Source organism: Erithacus rubecula (assembly GCF_903797595.1).
Source record: "Erithacus rubecula genome assembly, chromosome: 3".
Classification (NCBI taxonomy): Eukaryota; Metazoa; Chordata; class Aves; order Passeriformes; family Muscicapidae; genus Erithacus; species Erithacus rubecula.
In genome coordinates this window covers 102,829,706-102,842,313 of record NC_136689.1, presented here as the reverse complement: position 1 = coordinate 102,842,313, position 12,608 = coordinate 102,829,706, and the positions used below count along the sequence as shown (strand labels likewise).

At 40.7% G+C, this 12,608-nt stretch overlaps 1 protein-coding gene across 6 annotated transcripts in view; it reads left to right on the top strand.

Moving 5' to 3' along the window:
• The window catches only part of OSBPL1A (oxysterol binding protein like 1A), a 75,843-nt gene that overhangs the window by 50,182 nt on the left and 13,053 nt on the right, over positions 1 to 12,608 (top strand). For all 6 annotated transcript variants that reach the window (XM_079300784.1, XM_079300781.1, XM_079300783.1 and 3 more), the window contains 3 exons: positions 3,632 to 3,788; positions 8,806 to 8,881; positions 10,483 to 10,617. In XM_079300784.1, the coding sequence (XP_079156910.1) occupies positions 3,632 to 3,788; positions 8,806 to 8,881; positions 10,483 to 10,617 (368 nt within the window). The remainder of the gene's footprint in view (positions 1 to 3,631; positions 3,789 to 8,805; positions 8,882 to 10,482; positions 10,618 to 12,608) is intronic.

The following is a 12,608-nucleotide window of genomic DNA, read 5'->3' as shown; positions in this document are numbered from 1 at the left end:
ACCTGAGGAGCATATGAAAATGGAATAGGAATGCAGAGAACACCCATGTTGCTTAAAAATGGCTAAGAAGTTCAAGAATTAAAGGGTAAAGGTAATTGATTTTTGCCTTTCAGATCACATTCCATTCTTATATGCAAATTGTGCACCCAGTTTGGGGAAAGTTTAGATCTGCCTTTGTTTTTGTCTTTTAAACAGGTTTTGTCTGAGAGGTGGGGATTTTTCTGCAAACAGGATTTTTGTGTGTGTTGTGAGGGTTATTGATGGCTTTGAGTAGATGCAATCTTGCAATAAAAACAGTTATTTAGCTACAGGAATATTTAAGTAGCTAACTGAAGCTAACCTGTCATAGTGCAGCTTCTGCTGGTATCTACCAGTACTCAGTGCTGTGTTTATAAATAACTCTCCTAAATGGTACAAGAAGTAGCAACTACATCCCTTGCTTTTGCTTGTTCCTTAGTTTGTCTCCAGTAATCAGATCACTTAAAAGTAAAAATGGTACAAAAAGCATAGAAACCTCTTGCCCTTCCTTCCATGTTTAGAGTAGTTTGTCAAGTGGCTTTTTTGGAACATGTTCCAAAAATACTTCCCAGCCTCTGTGAGAACACTGCTGCCTGTCACTTCTTGCCTTGAACAGGTTAAATGAACAAATTCAGACATCTCAGAGAGATGGGAAACACCTGGTCAGAGTTGAAACCCAACAGTGCCAATGGTTAAACACTATACTTCTCAGGTTTATTTATTAATCAAAAACATTGGCCACACTTTTCTATCTGCATCTGAAGACTTACCAGTTGTAGCAATAGGAAGTGAGGTCCCTTGAGTTAACTTTGTCATTTCTTCTGCTGTTTCCCAGTGCTCTCCCACTCTTGCAAAATGTAGCTGGTGTTTGTACTGTTACTCTTTCAGGTTTCCTGAGCTGGAGAGCTTCCTAGTCAGCCTGGTCTTGTCTCAGAGATCACTTTAAAATTTTGGCTACTGAACAGGGACTCTTATTCCTTCTCCACCCTCCTCAGCCCACAGCCCCTTAAGTTTGATTAAAAAAAACCCTCATTTTCTCCTAGTCATCTGTTTGACAGCTGCTCTGTAGAAACTTGTGAATATAAATCTTTTTTTGCAGTGACGGGGGAGTATGCAAATCTTAATTCAGAAAAGAGTTCGCTGCAAGTGCACAGGGAAAAGCTCAGTTTGAGTCTCCTGTTGATCTGTGCTCACAGTACAGAACTAGGCTTGTTCCCTCTGACACCCTAACAAATTCTCAAGGCTTGCTAAGTTCATTGGGTTAAAGGAGGTGGCTGAGGTTAGGGGTTTGGAGACCGAGATCTTTAAGGGCAAGAGCTGTTGTTGATGTACTTTCTGTTTCTTGGGGAAATGTGTGAGGTTTCTCTAGGGAGCAATTTCTTACAACAGTTGTGTTACATTGTTCTACTGTTTCTTCTTGTATAGCATGGTATTCTTGCTTTAGGAAAGCACATTCCTTGGGGAAGGCTGTCTGGTCAGTGTCTACAGCTCTGGAAAGGTTTGCAGGTGTGGAGCTCAGTCCAGCAGAATCATCTCTTGGCAATGTAAGGCCAGCATGAGGAGAACTGAACGTGTGTGGTATTTAAAAATCTCTCTTGTACAGAGAAGCATATCCAAGAGTGACAGGCAGTTCTTGTGAAGCTTATCTGCTCTTGCCTTTCTGCTCTGGAGTCCTGGGTCTGTTGCAGAAACTCAGATGGAAGGAATTTGCACACTATGACTGAAAGCATGACTGTTCTGGATGGTACAAGAGCAGAAAGGACCCAACAGGAGCCAGAGTTTCCTTTATGTTACTGGCTTGGCTTCATGCTTTTCTTGTCTTAACTGTTGGCACTGTTGAGCAGCTCTTCCAGAAGAGAGATGGAATACATACCTCCAGGGGATTTATAGCTTATTGTGTGGTCAGGAAGCTGAGGCCCAAGTTGTGTTAGACTCCTAGAGTGTCTCTTTCTCTGCAGTATTTGGATATGCAGGAAAACTGTGTTTTCCTGGCTACCTGGGTTTAGGATCTCTGGATAAACCTGTATTTTATGTAACAAACTTCTCCCAAGTAAAAATGCTTTTCCTTACCCTACTTGTTAAATATAGTACCCACCAAACTAATGCTTTGATATGTTATATCATAACTTGGCACAGAACTAGACTGACAAATTCGGGGAAAATTGTGAGAAGATTTTCTGGAGTGCCAGTCCACTTCTTTAACATATCCTCAGCACCAGCTGGCAGTTCTTTTCATTCCCTAGCAACTGTCTTAATTTCAGTACTGTCTTGATGAGGATAGGCATGGATGTTTTAAATTAAAGGAAAGATCTCCTTTACTTTCTAGATCTCTCTCTCTAGAAAGTATGGAGACATTGTGACACAGCCTATCCAGGCCAATCCTATCAGGATTCTGTTCTGTTCCTGACCTTTACGTAATCTGGATGTGGTAGAAAGTCCTCCTATCACTATATATATATACACACAAAGCAATATACAATTTACATGTTCTGGAGAAGCTACTGGCATAGCTTTTTGAAGACAAAACAAGAAAGCACCTGGCAGTAGACAGCTGTGAATGAGATATTCTTTTGGACTGGCTGCTACTTCAGCAGATTTTGATTACTGGTTTTGAATTAGAACGAGTGTGTGAGAGAATGGCTAATTTTGCAGTTATTTCTCTGGGGTTTTGCAGCCAAGAGCAGCAGCATATGCTGGAAGCAGTACATGGCAGGAATAGGCTCTACTGTAGATTGGGTCTATGTTTTTTTAGAAGCAGTGAGGCTTGCATTAACTATTTACCATTCAGTGTGGTACCTGGTTTCTGCTAAAGAATTTTTCAAATGAGACAGAAGTTGATGTTTTGAGTTGCTCCCTCACTTCCTGGAACTTGCAGTTGGATAATCCTTGTCAGGTTTGAAAGAAAACCTAACACAAAAATACAGTCTTTGCTAGGAAGTTTGTATCTTCTGATTTGGGGCAGCACTGTCTCATCTCCAGAGCTGGACAAGCAATACCTGAACACTGCTTAGAAAGGTGTTGTTGTTGATGTTTGGTTTAGTTTGAGATGTGATGTGGATTGTACTATTAACCTGCCTTCCACAGTACAAAGTTTATCTTACTGATTGGTGAGCTTATCACTTAGACGTTGCTGGGACCTACGTAGTTGGTGTTATCTATATGATACATCCTCCTGTTCTCTGATACTTGCTCAGTGAGTTGGGAAGTGAAGGTTGGTGAGGAGCACTGAGAGTCTTAAGAACTTAGACCTAACTGAAGAAGGAGTCATTGCTCAAGGTACCTGTTTGTTCGGTAGGGTACTGGCATCTGTATGGCACTGGCACTTGTCCTGAGCAAGGTCAGGTAGCTTCAATTTAAGAAATATGCCAGATTTTGGTTCAGTTGGGTAGAAGATTTTTAATGTGTTGTGGTCTTGCTTATTGTGCAATTTCTTTATACCTAGATGCTGGGCTGCAGCAGTCTCTGGCAGTACTAGTTACTTACCAAATGGATGCTGTCATCAGGACACAGTAGGCTACTTAGGTTTCAGTTTTGTACAAGGCGAGGAGATCTGTTAGTGACTGAAGTGTAGCACAGGCGGTAGATTCATTAACATGCACCTGCTCTTTTGCAGATTCAGAATCTGAAAAATCATTAAGTGGGTTTGAAACAACAGCAGCCTACTCATTAGAGGACAGCATGGATTCAAAAGATACGATAACTTCAGGCATGTCCGAAGAAAAGGTGTGTGGCAGTGGGGAGTCGCTGTCAAACGGAATCAAAAAACACAGGTAGGATGTTGTCCATTCTTAAAGTTCTATAATGTGCATTTATGGTAAGAGAGTGCAGGAATCTCTGAAAAGCTAACAGAAAATTTCTAAAACTTTGCTAGGGATGATTGACAAGTAATTGGTTGTGCTATGATTTTATAAAGACTGTTTTTCCAAGGCTGGTGGGCTCCTTCACATCTTGGTGATCCAATCTAAATAAGTAAAAACCAAAATATAATGTGCTGTTTGAAAATGAACACACTTGGGTTTTATTAGATCTTGTTGAAATCTATGTGGATTTTAATTCCTTCATTTATCTTTAATGACCTGTACCTCCTATTGCCTCTTTAATTTCGAGTTATTTGATCCTGCTGTTGGTATCAGGAATGAATGAAAAATATTGCTAGCCTGGCATCAGAAACTCAAATGTGAACAAAGGGAGTCTTATTCTAAAAGTCTCATCCATGTTTCATGTGCTTATTTTGTGTTGTCAAATGATCCATTTTTGTTTGTTTCCTTGTCGATAAAGGAGGACAATAGGTCTGGAGTTAATGAGATGTAATAGACACCACTATTCTCCAGTTTCAGTGAAAGGGCAATATAACATTTGTGCTACAGATAAAGCCAGACTTCAGCATGTTTCAAAGAGACTATTCTGGAAGTGTTTTGGACATACAGGATGATGATGAGGACACCACCTTTCTGTAAAAGCAGGAAAATGGTATTTAATTTTACAGAAGGAAGCTAGATAGGCTTTAATTACTTGGTATCTTATATAGTTAAATTGCAGTAACTGCTGAAGTGAGTTGGTAGCATCAGACCTGATGTTTCAAGGGTCAACCTGTGCATGTCTCATACTAGACAAAGACTGAACTGAATGAGGGCTTGGGTGGAGTAATGGGTGTTTTGGGGAGATAACATAAAGCAGCTGACTAAGAGTGTTGCTTTGCTCTTGTGCTATTAGCAAGATGGTATTTATGGACTTGGCTGAGTGCCTTCCCTAACTAGAGCAGGAAGTTCAGGAGTGGGGGAGAAAGCAGTAGGTGAAGGTGGACATCTGAATTGCCTTCATTGCCTTGGAAACAGTGAGGAGAGAGGATGCAGTACATAATCAGCATGAGAATGATGGTGCATGTTGACTTGCATTGTATTGAGGGGTTTTAACACAAATTACTCTTCCATTTACTATAAAAAAGAAGTTACTTGGCAACTTCTTGTAATGCTGCACAGTGCTGTCAGAACTTCAGAGAGCAGGTGACTGCAGGAGCATTTCAAAGCTCCTGATTTTATAAAGAGTAGTGGAAAGTAATAAACATGTACATCTGCCTCAGTTGTTTCTCTGAGCTGCCTGTTTTCTAGTAGTTAAGAAAGCATAGGATGTTGGAGTGAAACATGCATAAATCAGCTAATAATTTACTGCTAAAGAAAAAGTGAAACTTTTTAAAAATCTGTTTAGCATTTAGATAAGAATTTACGGCCATATTTTATGTGACTAAATGGCTAAAGAATATATGGCTGTATTTTATGGGATTAAATGACTGCTAGACTTTTTTACCTGGCACTTGGGTGTCACATTAGGAGTTGTCCCCAAATATATTGATGCAAACTATTTCTCCCCAGAAGCTCAGACAATTTAAACTTCACCTCCAAGAGAGTCTTCTCAGGGATGGGAGGTGTGTGGTATCTTTATCCTCTTTTCTGAGGCTGTTGGTAGTAGCCATGTTTGGCCTGGTTCCTGTTATCTGTATGATACATCCTCCTGTTTCGTGTGACTTCAGAACTGTGTCACCTGCCTGCAGCTGCTGGCTCCAGTTTGTGCCTGTTTTGTCTGGGGGTTGTTTCTAACTATGTGCATGTGGTCAAGTAGCACTGTCTGTGATGCCACCTGTGTCCTTTTCAGAGCAAAAACTACAACCTCTTGATGCTATGCAAAGTGAGCGGTTCAGAATGTTTTCACATCACTTAATCCATCCTTACACCCTTGAGTTTGCTTATAGCTTTTTCTCTTTTTTTAACTTCCATTTGTGTTAACCACATGGAAACAAATCACTTAGACCAGACTAATTTCTTCTGCTTAAAACCTTCAGATGAGTAGAGGATCTTTGCCTTTAGGTTGCACATGAGATTACCTAACACTGTTCAGTCCACAGTTTAAATAAGATGATTTCCTGTCTTCATCTAGGCAACCTGAGCTCTAGTCTGTACCTCAGATATTATTTGAGGGGTTGAGAGTTTTCCACACAGAAGTGGAGGGGTTTTTTTTGCTTGGCAAGAGGAGCATACATGCTTTGGGTTTGGAAATGTAGGAATAAAGGATTGAGGAATAAAGTACTGTTGGTCCAAATAAATTAGAAGTGCTGGGAAGTACATATACAAATAGATGAAGCCAGTACCACATATAATCTGCAGGTTTATTCTGGGGACTTTTTCCATTTTTTTTGTTTTGGTTTGGTTTTTTTTTTTTAACCTTTTTAAATGTAGTTTGTATCCTGCTGATTTGTTCACAGAGTGTTTTGAGAGTAGACTTAATTTTTGTTACACTTCTTGAGAGAGGATTTGAGAGAAAAAACAGTACAGTAAATAATCAGGAAGCATTCAAATCACTTATTTTTAAGAGGGAATTTTTTCATCTGAGCCAAACTTAAAAAAATAAAAAGGCAAGAAAGCTCCCATCCCTCAAAAAAGTCCAAGCAAATTCCCAAAAACTCCAGTGCATAAAAATGTTCTGTATTAAGTGCCAACATTTTACATCCACTTGTCACTGCTGTTTTCCTCTTATTGTTGACTTTTGTTGTCCCTTTCCCTTTGGTCCCTGCATTGAGGGCCTTTCAGAATGCAAGCACGTTGTGTTCATGAGAGACAGGAGATTGTTTGTTCAGGTTGGCATGAAGAGCAAATGTTTTTCAATCCATATGTTTCCTTCCCCCACAAGATTCCTGTAGCAGTTGATGTGTAATAGCTAATGCTTTGGACAAGTGTTTTTGTTTAAATGAAGGATCCTAAATGCTTCTGATCCGTTCTACTGCACAGAAATTCCAGCAGATGTTTTTGTCACTTAAAGCTAAAATTAACTTCCTGAGTTGTTTTTGGAATTGGCATCTGGAGGGAAATTTTTGTATTCAAAAACCATTTGTTTAATCACAGGGAATATGTCAAGGTTAGTAGGCCTGGCTTGTCTTGGCTGCCTGTCATTAGTCCACATGTCCTTACTTGTCCCTGGGATCTTCCTTGCTGGCTTAAAACTGCTTTGTTTGTTTTTTCTGTGTGTGTGTGTGTTTTAGAGGGAGGAGAGAGCTGACTCCCATAGCAGTTTGACCGATATAAGCAGCAAATACAGATGAGGGGCTGAAACTGAATGCCAGCTTTCAAGTGATTAAACAAATTGAGCAGAAGAGCAGGTTAACTTCAATGAAAATGCAAGTTTTAGTATGTAAGGAAAGTAATTTCTTTGTATACTTCAGCAAAGTGAGGGTTAATGTGTTTAACTTGCAGAAGGGCTTACTTAAACACAAATACCCACTCTGCTGCCTGCCTGCATTAAAGGACACACAGGAAAAACAAGTTAACATTACAAATGAAGATAAGCCTGGATAGTTGGTGGACACTGTCCTCTCCTGGACATTTGTATCAAAACATCCACAGAAGTATTTTATACCTAATATTATTCAAGATTAGCTGTTTCACAAAACACTTTTATGTCAGTGAAAAGTCAGAATAGGGAGTGAGTGGTGGTATGTTGGTCAATTAAAATAAATCCTCTTACCCACTCATCCTTTGCAGGGGAGCTGAGTAGAACAAGTTTGTGTTGGGCTTGTAGCCACTTGCTAACACAGTAGTTTGCTACCATGAGGAGATCAAACATATGACTTGGCTTTTGATGGGATGGGGCTTGTTGGATTTTTAAGGAACTTTTTTTTTTTTTTTTTTTTGTTCTTTCTGAAAACTGGTTATCAGCCCTGGTAAAGGTGTTCCAGTGGCAGATAAGTAGGGGAGGTAGCACAGGAAGTAGAGCTACTGAAACAGTTTACCTGACTATGTTTTTTTTTCTCTAAGCTGTGTTTCTGTTTATCAGAGAGGTGGGGTGGAGAAGGAAGGTACAACCTGTTCACAGTCTGAAAAAGATTGCTTTAGCTGCCTTGAGCAGAGCAAGACAACTTTGGTTAGGAGGGCAACACAATAATTTAGAGTTAACTAAACTTTGAAACTTTAATAGTTCATGCAGTTTGAGTGAGCTCTAGGTAATTTTTATCTATTGATAAGAACAGAAAAATTGTTAATTTTGCTCACTGGCAGTAGATTCATGATCCAAAAATGGATTTGTGTTGTGGACAAAGGACTTTGACCAATATTTATACCTTTCTAGAAGTAAATTGGATTAATAGTTGAGCTGGTCAGTAGCAGTAAGAAAACTGAACAAACTCTGTGCTTGATTTCCCATAAGGCTGAGAAATGTGTTCTCAGCCTAAATGCTGGTCCTTGAAAGTATGCTTATGGCTTGTTCCAGGATTTGTCAGCCCCCTGTAGAACAAGCTGCTCTGCTTGCTCTTCTTTAATGATGCTGCCTTTTCTGTTGTTCCTGAGGGCTGGTTTTAATATGCACCATAAATGTTGTGGCCCTTCGTTGTCAGTATGAAGTGGGCTAGCAGAAAAACCCCAAAACAACCACACTGTTTAACCCTCAGATCTGTTCAGACATAGTGAACATACTTACCTGCCTATTCAGTTAATTTCAGTTTTCTCACAAATGCACAACCAGGTATCTCAGTGGTGCCATTGTGAAAACTGTTCTGATGGCTTCTCTAGACATTCCTTCCTCTGGCGTTATGCAAAGTTAATTGTTCTGGTTTTGGAGTAATTCATGTTCTATGTAGGTAAAACAGCTTAACTGCTTCAAAGTAGCACTGTCATTCCCCCTGGGTTTTTAATTTAAATCTTGGGAAACTGTTACTTTCATAAATGAGCAGTCTGTTTCTTAGTCATGGTTAGTATTGGAAAACTTTTCTTTACTTCTGCTTTTTTTCTCTCATCCTTTCCACAGAACGAGCTTACCATCTCCGATGTTTTCCAGAAATGACTTCAGTATCTGGAGTATCTTAAGAAAATGCATTGGCATGGTAGGTAATCAGAAAGCTATGATAAAAAATGGGGAGTGATTGTTTTATCTGAGGCCCAAATGAAAACTTGTTTGGGAGAAGAGGTCTTTTGTATGTGTTTTTCTGTTTGTTAATGGGGATAATTTGTTTGCTTTAGTTTGTTTATTTTTAATTTTCTGCTTATGCTTTATTTGCTTTCACAGCTTAAGAAAGTAAGACTTGGTCAGAGCAATATTCTTTCAGTAAAAGCTTCTCCTGACTTGAACCCTTTAAATACCTTGTGGGGGATTTTTTTTTTTTTTTTTTTTTTATTTTTTTTGGACTGTGGAAAAAGCAAAACAACCCCAGAAAACAACCACTTTCATTTTGCTTTTGTCCATTCCCCTTAGTACCTGAGTCTTCCTCCTTCCATGGTGGCCAGATCAGAGTTAGCTGGTTGGCAGCTAATCTGCTTCCAGCTAGGTGTGAATTGAGAAAAGCTCTTCTCTCCATTAGATCCCACAATAGGCTGAAAATACTTGCTGCTGATAAACCTCTGTCAGTCTCTAACAGCAGTGTACAGAAGGGAAGGTTTGTGGGTTTAGTTGCTGTTTTCTCTTCCTCCCCTTGGTGTAGTTAGGAGCAGCACCAAGCAGTGAGGTGTGGAAATGCTGGGGAATGCCTGCATCATTAGCTCCAACCCTCTGGAGCTGATGTGAAGTCTCTGAGGCTTCTCCCAGTGTGGAGAAGCCCTTTGTATTTTGTAACACTTTAGTGGAAAAGTGTTACAGAATAAAAAGAACAGATTGAAAGGCTGTCTTGCATAAGGTGTGTGCAGGAAAAAAGGGCCTGAATTCTGCTTTGCAGCAATATCTGCAGAGAAGCTGTAGTTGTGGGGTCAGCAGAATTTGTAGTGGCTTGTACCAAAGTATCTGCCAAGGCTCCTGGTGCCAGGTGCTGCTGTTGAGGCTCAGGACGGTGCTGTTTGCCACACCCTTGGCCAGCAGTCATACTTGCTCCCTTTTAATTTGCTGCTGTAGGCAGTTTGAACTGTTATGTATATTGAACTGTTAACTTCTGTGGTATGTATTCAGAGGGCATGCTTTTTAAAAATGTGAGAGAACGAACAGCATCCAAACTATAGGGTTTCCTTTAAATACTTATTCCTTTACAAACCCCTTTTTTACTCAGAATACAGAATCCCTCTTTTTACTCTTGTACCACTACGTTTCCCTGCCCTTTCCCATTCTCTTCTCCCCATTTGCCTCCCCACCTTCAAAAAAGGATAATGTTCACATAATTAGCTGGTCTGTATCTATTTATGGAATAATTAATAACTTAGTCTTTAAAGGGGTCCTTAATGCTTCTTTCCATTGTTTCATCTGACCTTCATATTCCATTCATTGATAGGAAGTTTGATGTTTGCTTTCTTTTTATTTTAAAAGTAGCCTTAATGCCAGCACAGCTCTGCTTATTGAGCTCATAAGAGTTTTGTCCTTTCAGTATTAGCAGAGCCAGGTCAAGCACATTGCATTAGCGCTAAGAGCATCATTTATTTTTGCAACAAGCCAATTACACTTGGGTTACTGCAGGTCAGTGCATGCAGTCATTCAGCTGCTAACAGGAGTTTCATTTGTGCACAGGAGCTGTCCAAGATCACGATGCCAGTGATCTTCAACGAGCCGCTGAGCTTCCTGCAGCGGCTGACGGAGTACATGGAGCACACGTACCTCATCCACAAAGCCAGCTCGCTCTCCAGCACCACCGAGCGCATGCAGGTACTCCCTGGAGCTCTCCCTTCCCTACAGGTGGTCTCTGTAACTTGCTGCTTGCTTGGGTTCTCTTATTCATTAACTAGTTTTGTTTGTTGTCCTGGTTTTCACAGGGGTAGAGTTCAGTTTCTTCCTAGAAGCTGGTATGGTGTTGTGTTTTGGGTTTAGAATAATGTTGGTAACACACTGATGTTTTAGTTTGTGCCTCAGCTGTGTTTACAGTAAGTTAAAGGCTTTCTGCTCCTTGTGTGCCACCCCACCAGCAAGGAGGCTGGGTGACACAAGAAGCTGGGATGGGGACAGAGCTGGGACAGCTGGGCCCAACTGTCCAGAGGGATATTCCACACCATATGGTGTCAAGCTCAGTACATAAACTAAGGGAAAGCTGTCTGATGGCTGCTGCTCAGGATCTGGTGGGGCAGTAGTTGGTGGGTGGTGAACCACTGTGCTGTGGATTACTTGTTTTGATGGTTGTGATTGTTTTATCATTATTATTTTCCCTTGCTTTTCTGCCCTATTAAGCTGCCTTTATCTCAAACTGCTGATTTCACCTTTTTTATCCCCTCAGTCTGTCTCCCATCCCATTTAGGTTGGGGAAGGGTGTCAGTGAGCAAATGTGTGGTGTTTGTCCTGCTGGGTTAAACCACAGTAGTCCTTTATGGCACCCCACAAGGAGCAGAGCTTGAAGGGTTGAGATAACAGCAGATCTGACCATAGCATAATAAAACTAATTCATTATAAGCATTTATGATATTAGTTTGATAGTCTCTAGTTGCAATGTTGATTTATTTGCTCGTAGAGCTGCTGTGACTGTTCTCAGAGTTGGGTTATGCAACATCTAACTTGCTGTGTATGTTCCCTGCTGTGCTGTTTATCACCTCTGGGAGCTGGGTTAAGGTTAGCATTTTGTTGTACTTTGTAACACTCTCTTATGATATGATAGAATTCCTGGTGGTGCATCTGAGCTGGTATTTGTACTCAGCATTGCCAACATTTCCACACTTTGGGAGCCATCTATAGGAAACAGTTCACAGTTACACTTTTTGCCTTTTCTCATCAGAGTCAATCCACATGGGAGATCCCTTCTTCCATCATCCCCTTCTCTTCCAGGCTAAGGAACTCTTGAGAATTTCAAATATCATCAGGATATCAATTCCACTTTTCTGCATCTCCTGAATGTGTTTCAGGTCTCATTTATGGTAAAACAACTCTTTAAGGATACCACCCAGAGATCTGCTGCAAAGTTGGAAAGCTATGAGTGGCAGGGTGTGTGGGATAGTGTGGATAAGCACTAGGATAGTGGGCATCTCCAGTGTTTTGAAATTTCACTTCTAAGCAAGTGCAGAATCCTGAAAAATTATTAAAATGTTTGAAGAAAGTGTGCTGGGGCCTGGCCCAGGCCTAATGAGCCCTGTTCAACACTATTCAGTGCCCTCAAGGGGAAGAGAAGGATCTGACAATAAAACAGGAGGCACTGGAGTTACTCCAGCTCCTGTGTCTGGTGCTGCTGCTGAATCAAAGAATCAACCTGTGCTGGTGTCAGTCACCCCTATACACCAGAGGAAGTATTGGAAGCAAAAGTCAGCTCATTTAATAAGGGATGAAGGAGTTTCTTCTGAGAGGGAGCAGGAGAAAGATGTAAACAAGACAGACTACTCTGAAGCAGGGCTGGCATGAGAGAACAGGAGGAAGAGGAGAGGTGGCTGCTGACTGGGGAGGAGGAAGATGAATAATTCATAAATGAGGCAGTACCCACCCAATCCCTGTCCCTGAGTGAGCTGAGATGCACAAAAATATTTTGGCTGTTGTCCAGGTGAACATGTTGTCACCAGCCTGCTCCAATGTTGGGGTAATAACAGAGCCTGGTAGGGTGGTATAAAAAGTTGAAAAGTCCTTGATTTTGTTGGTAGACATCACTTAGCAACAACTAAAACATCAGTGAGTTATCAGCATTATTCTCAGTCTAAATCCAGAACAGCACTGTACCAGAAACTAGG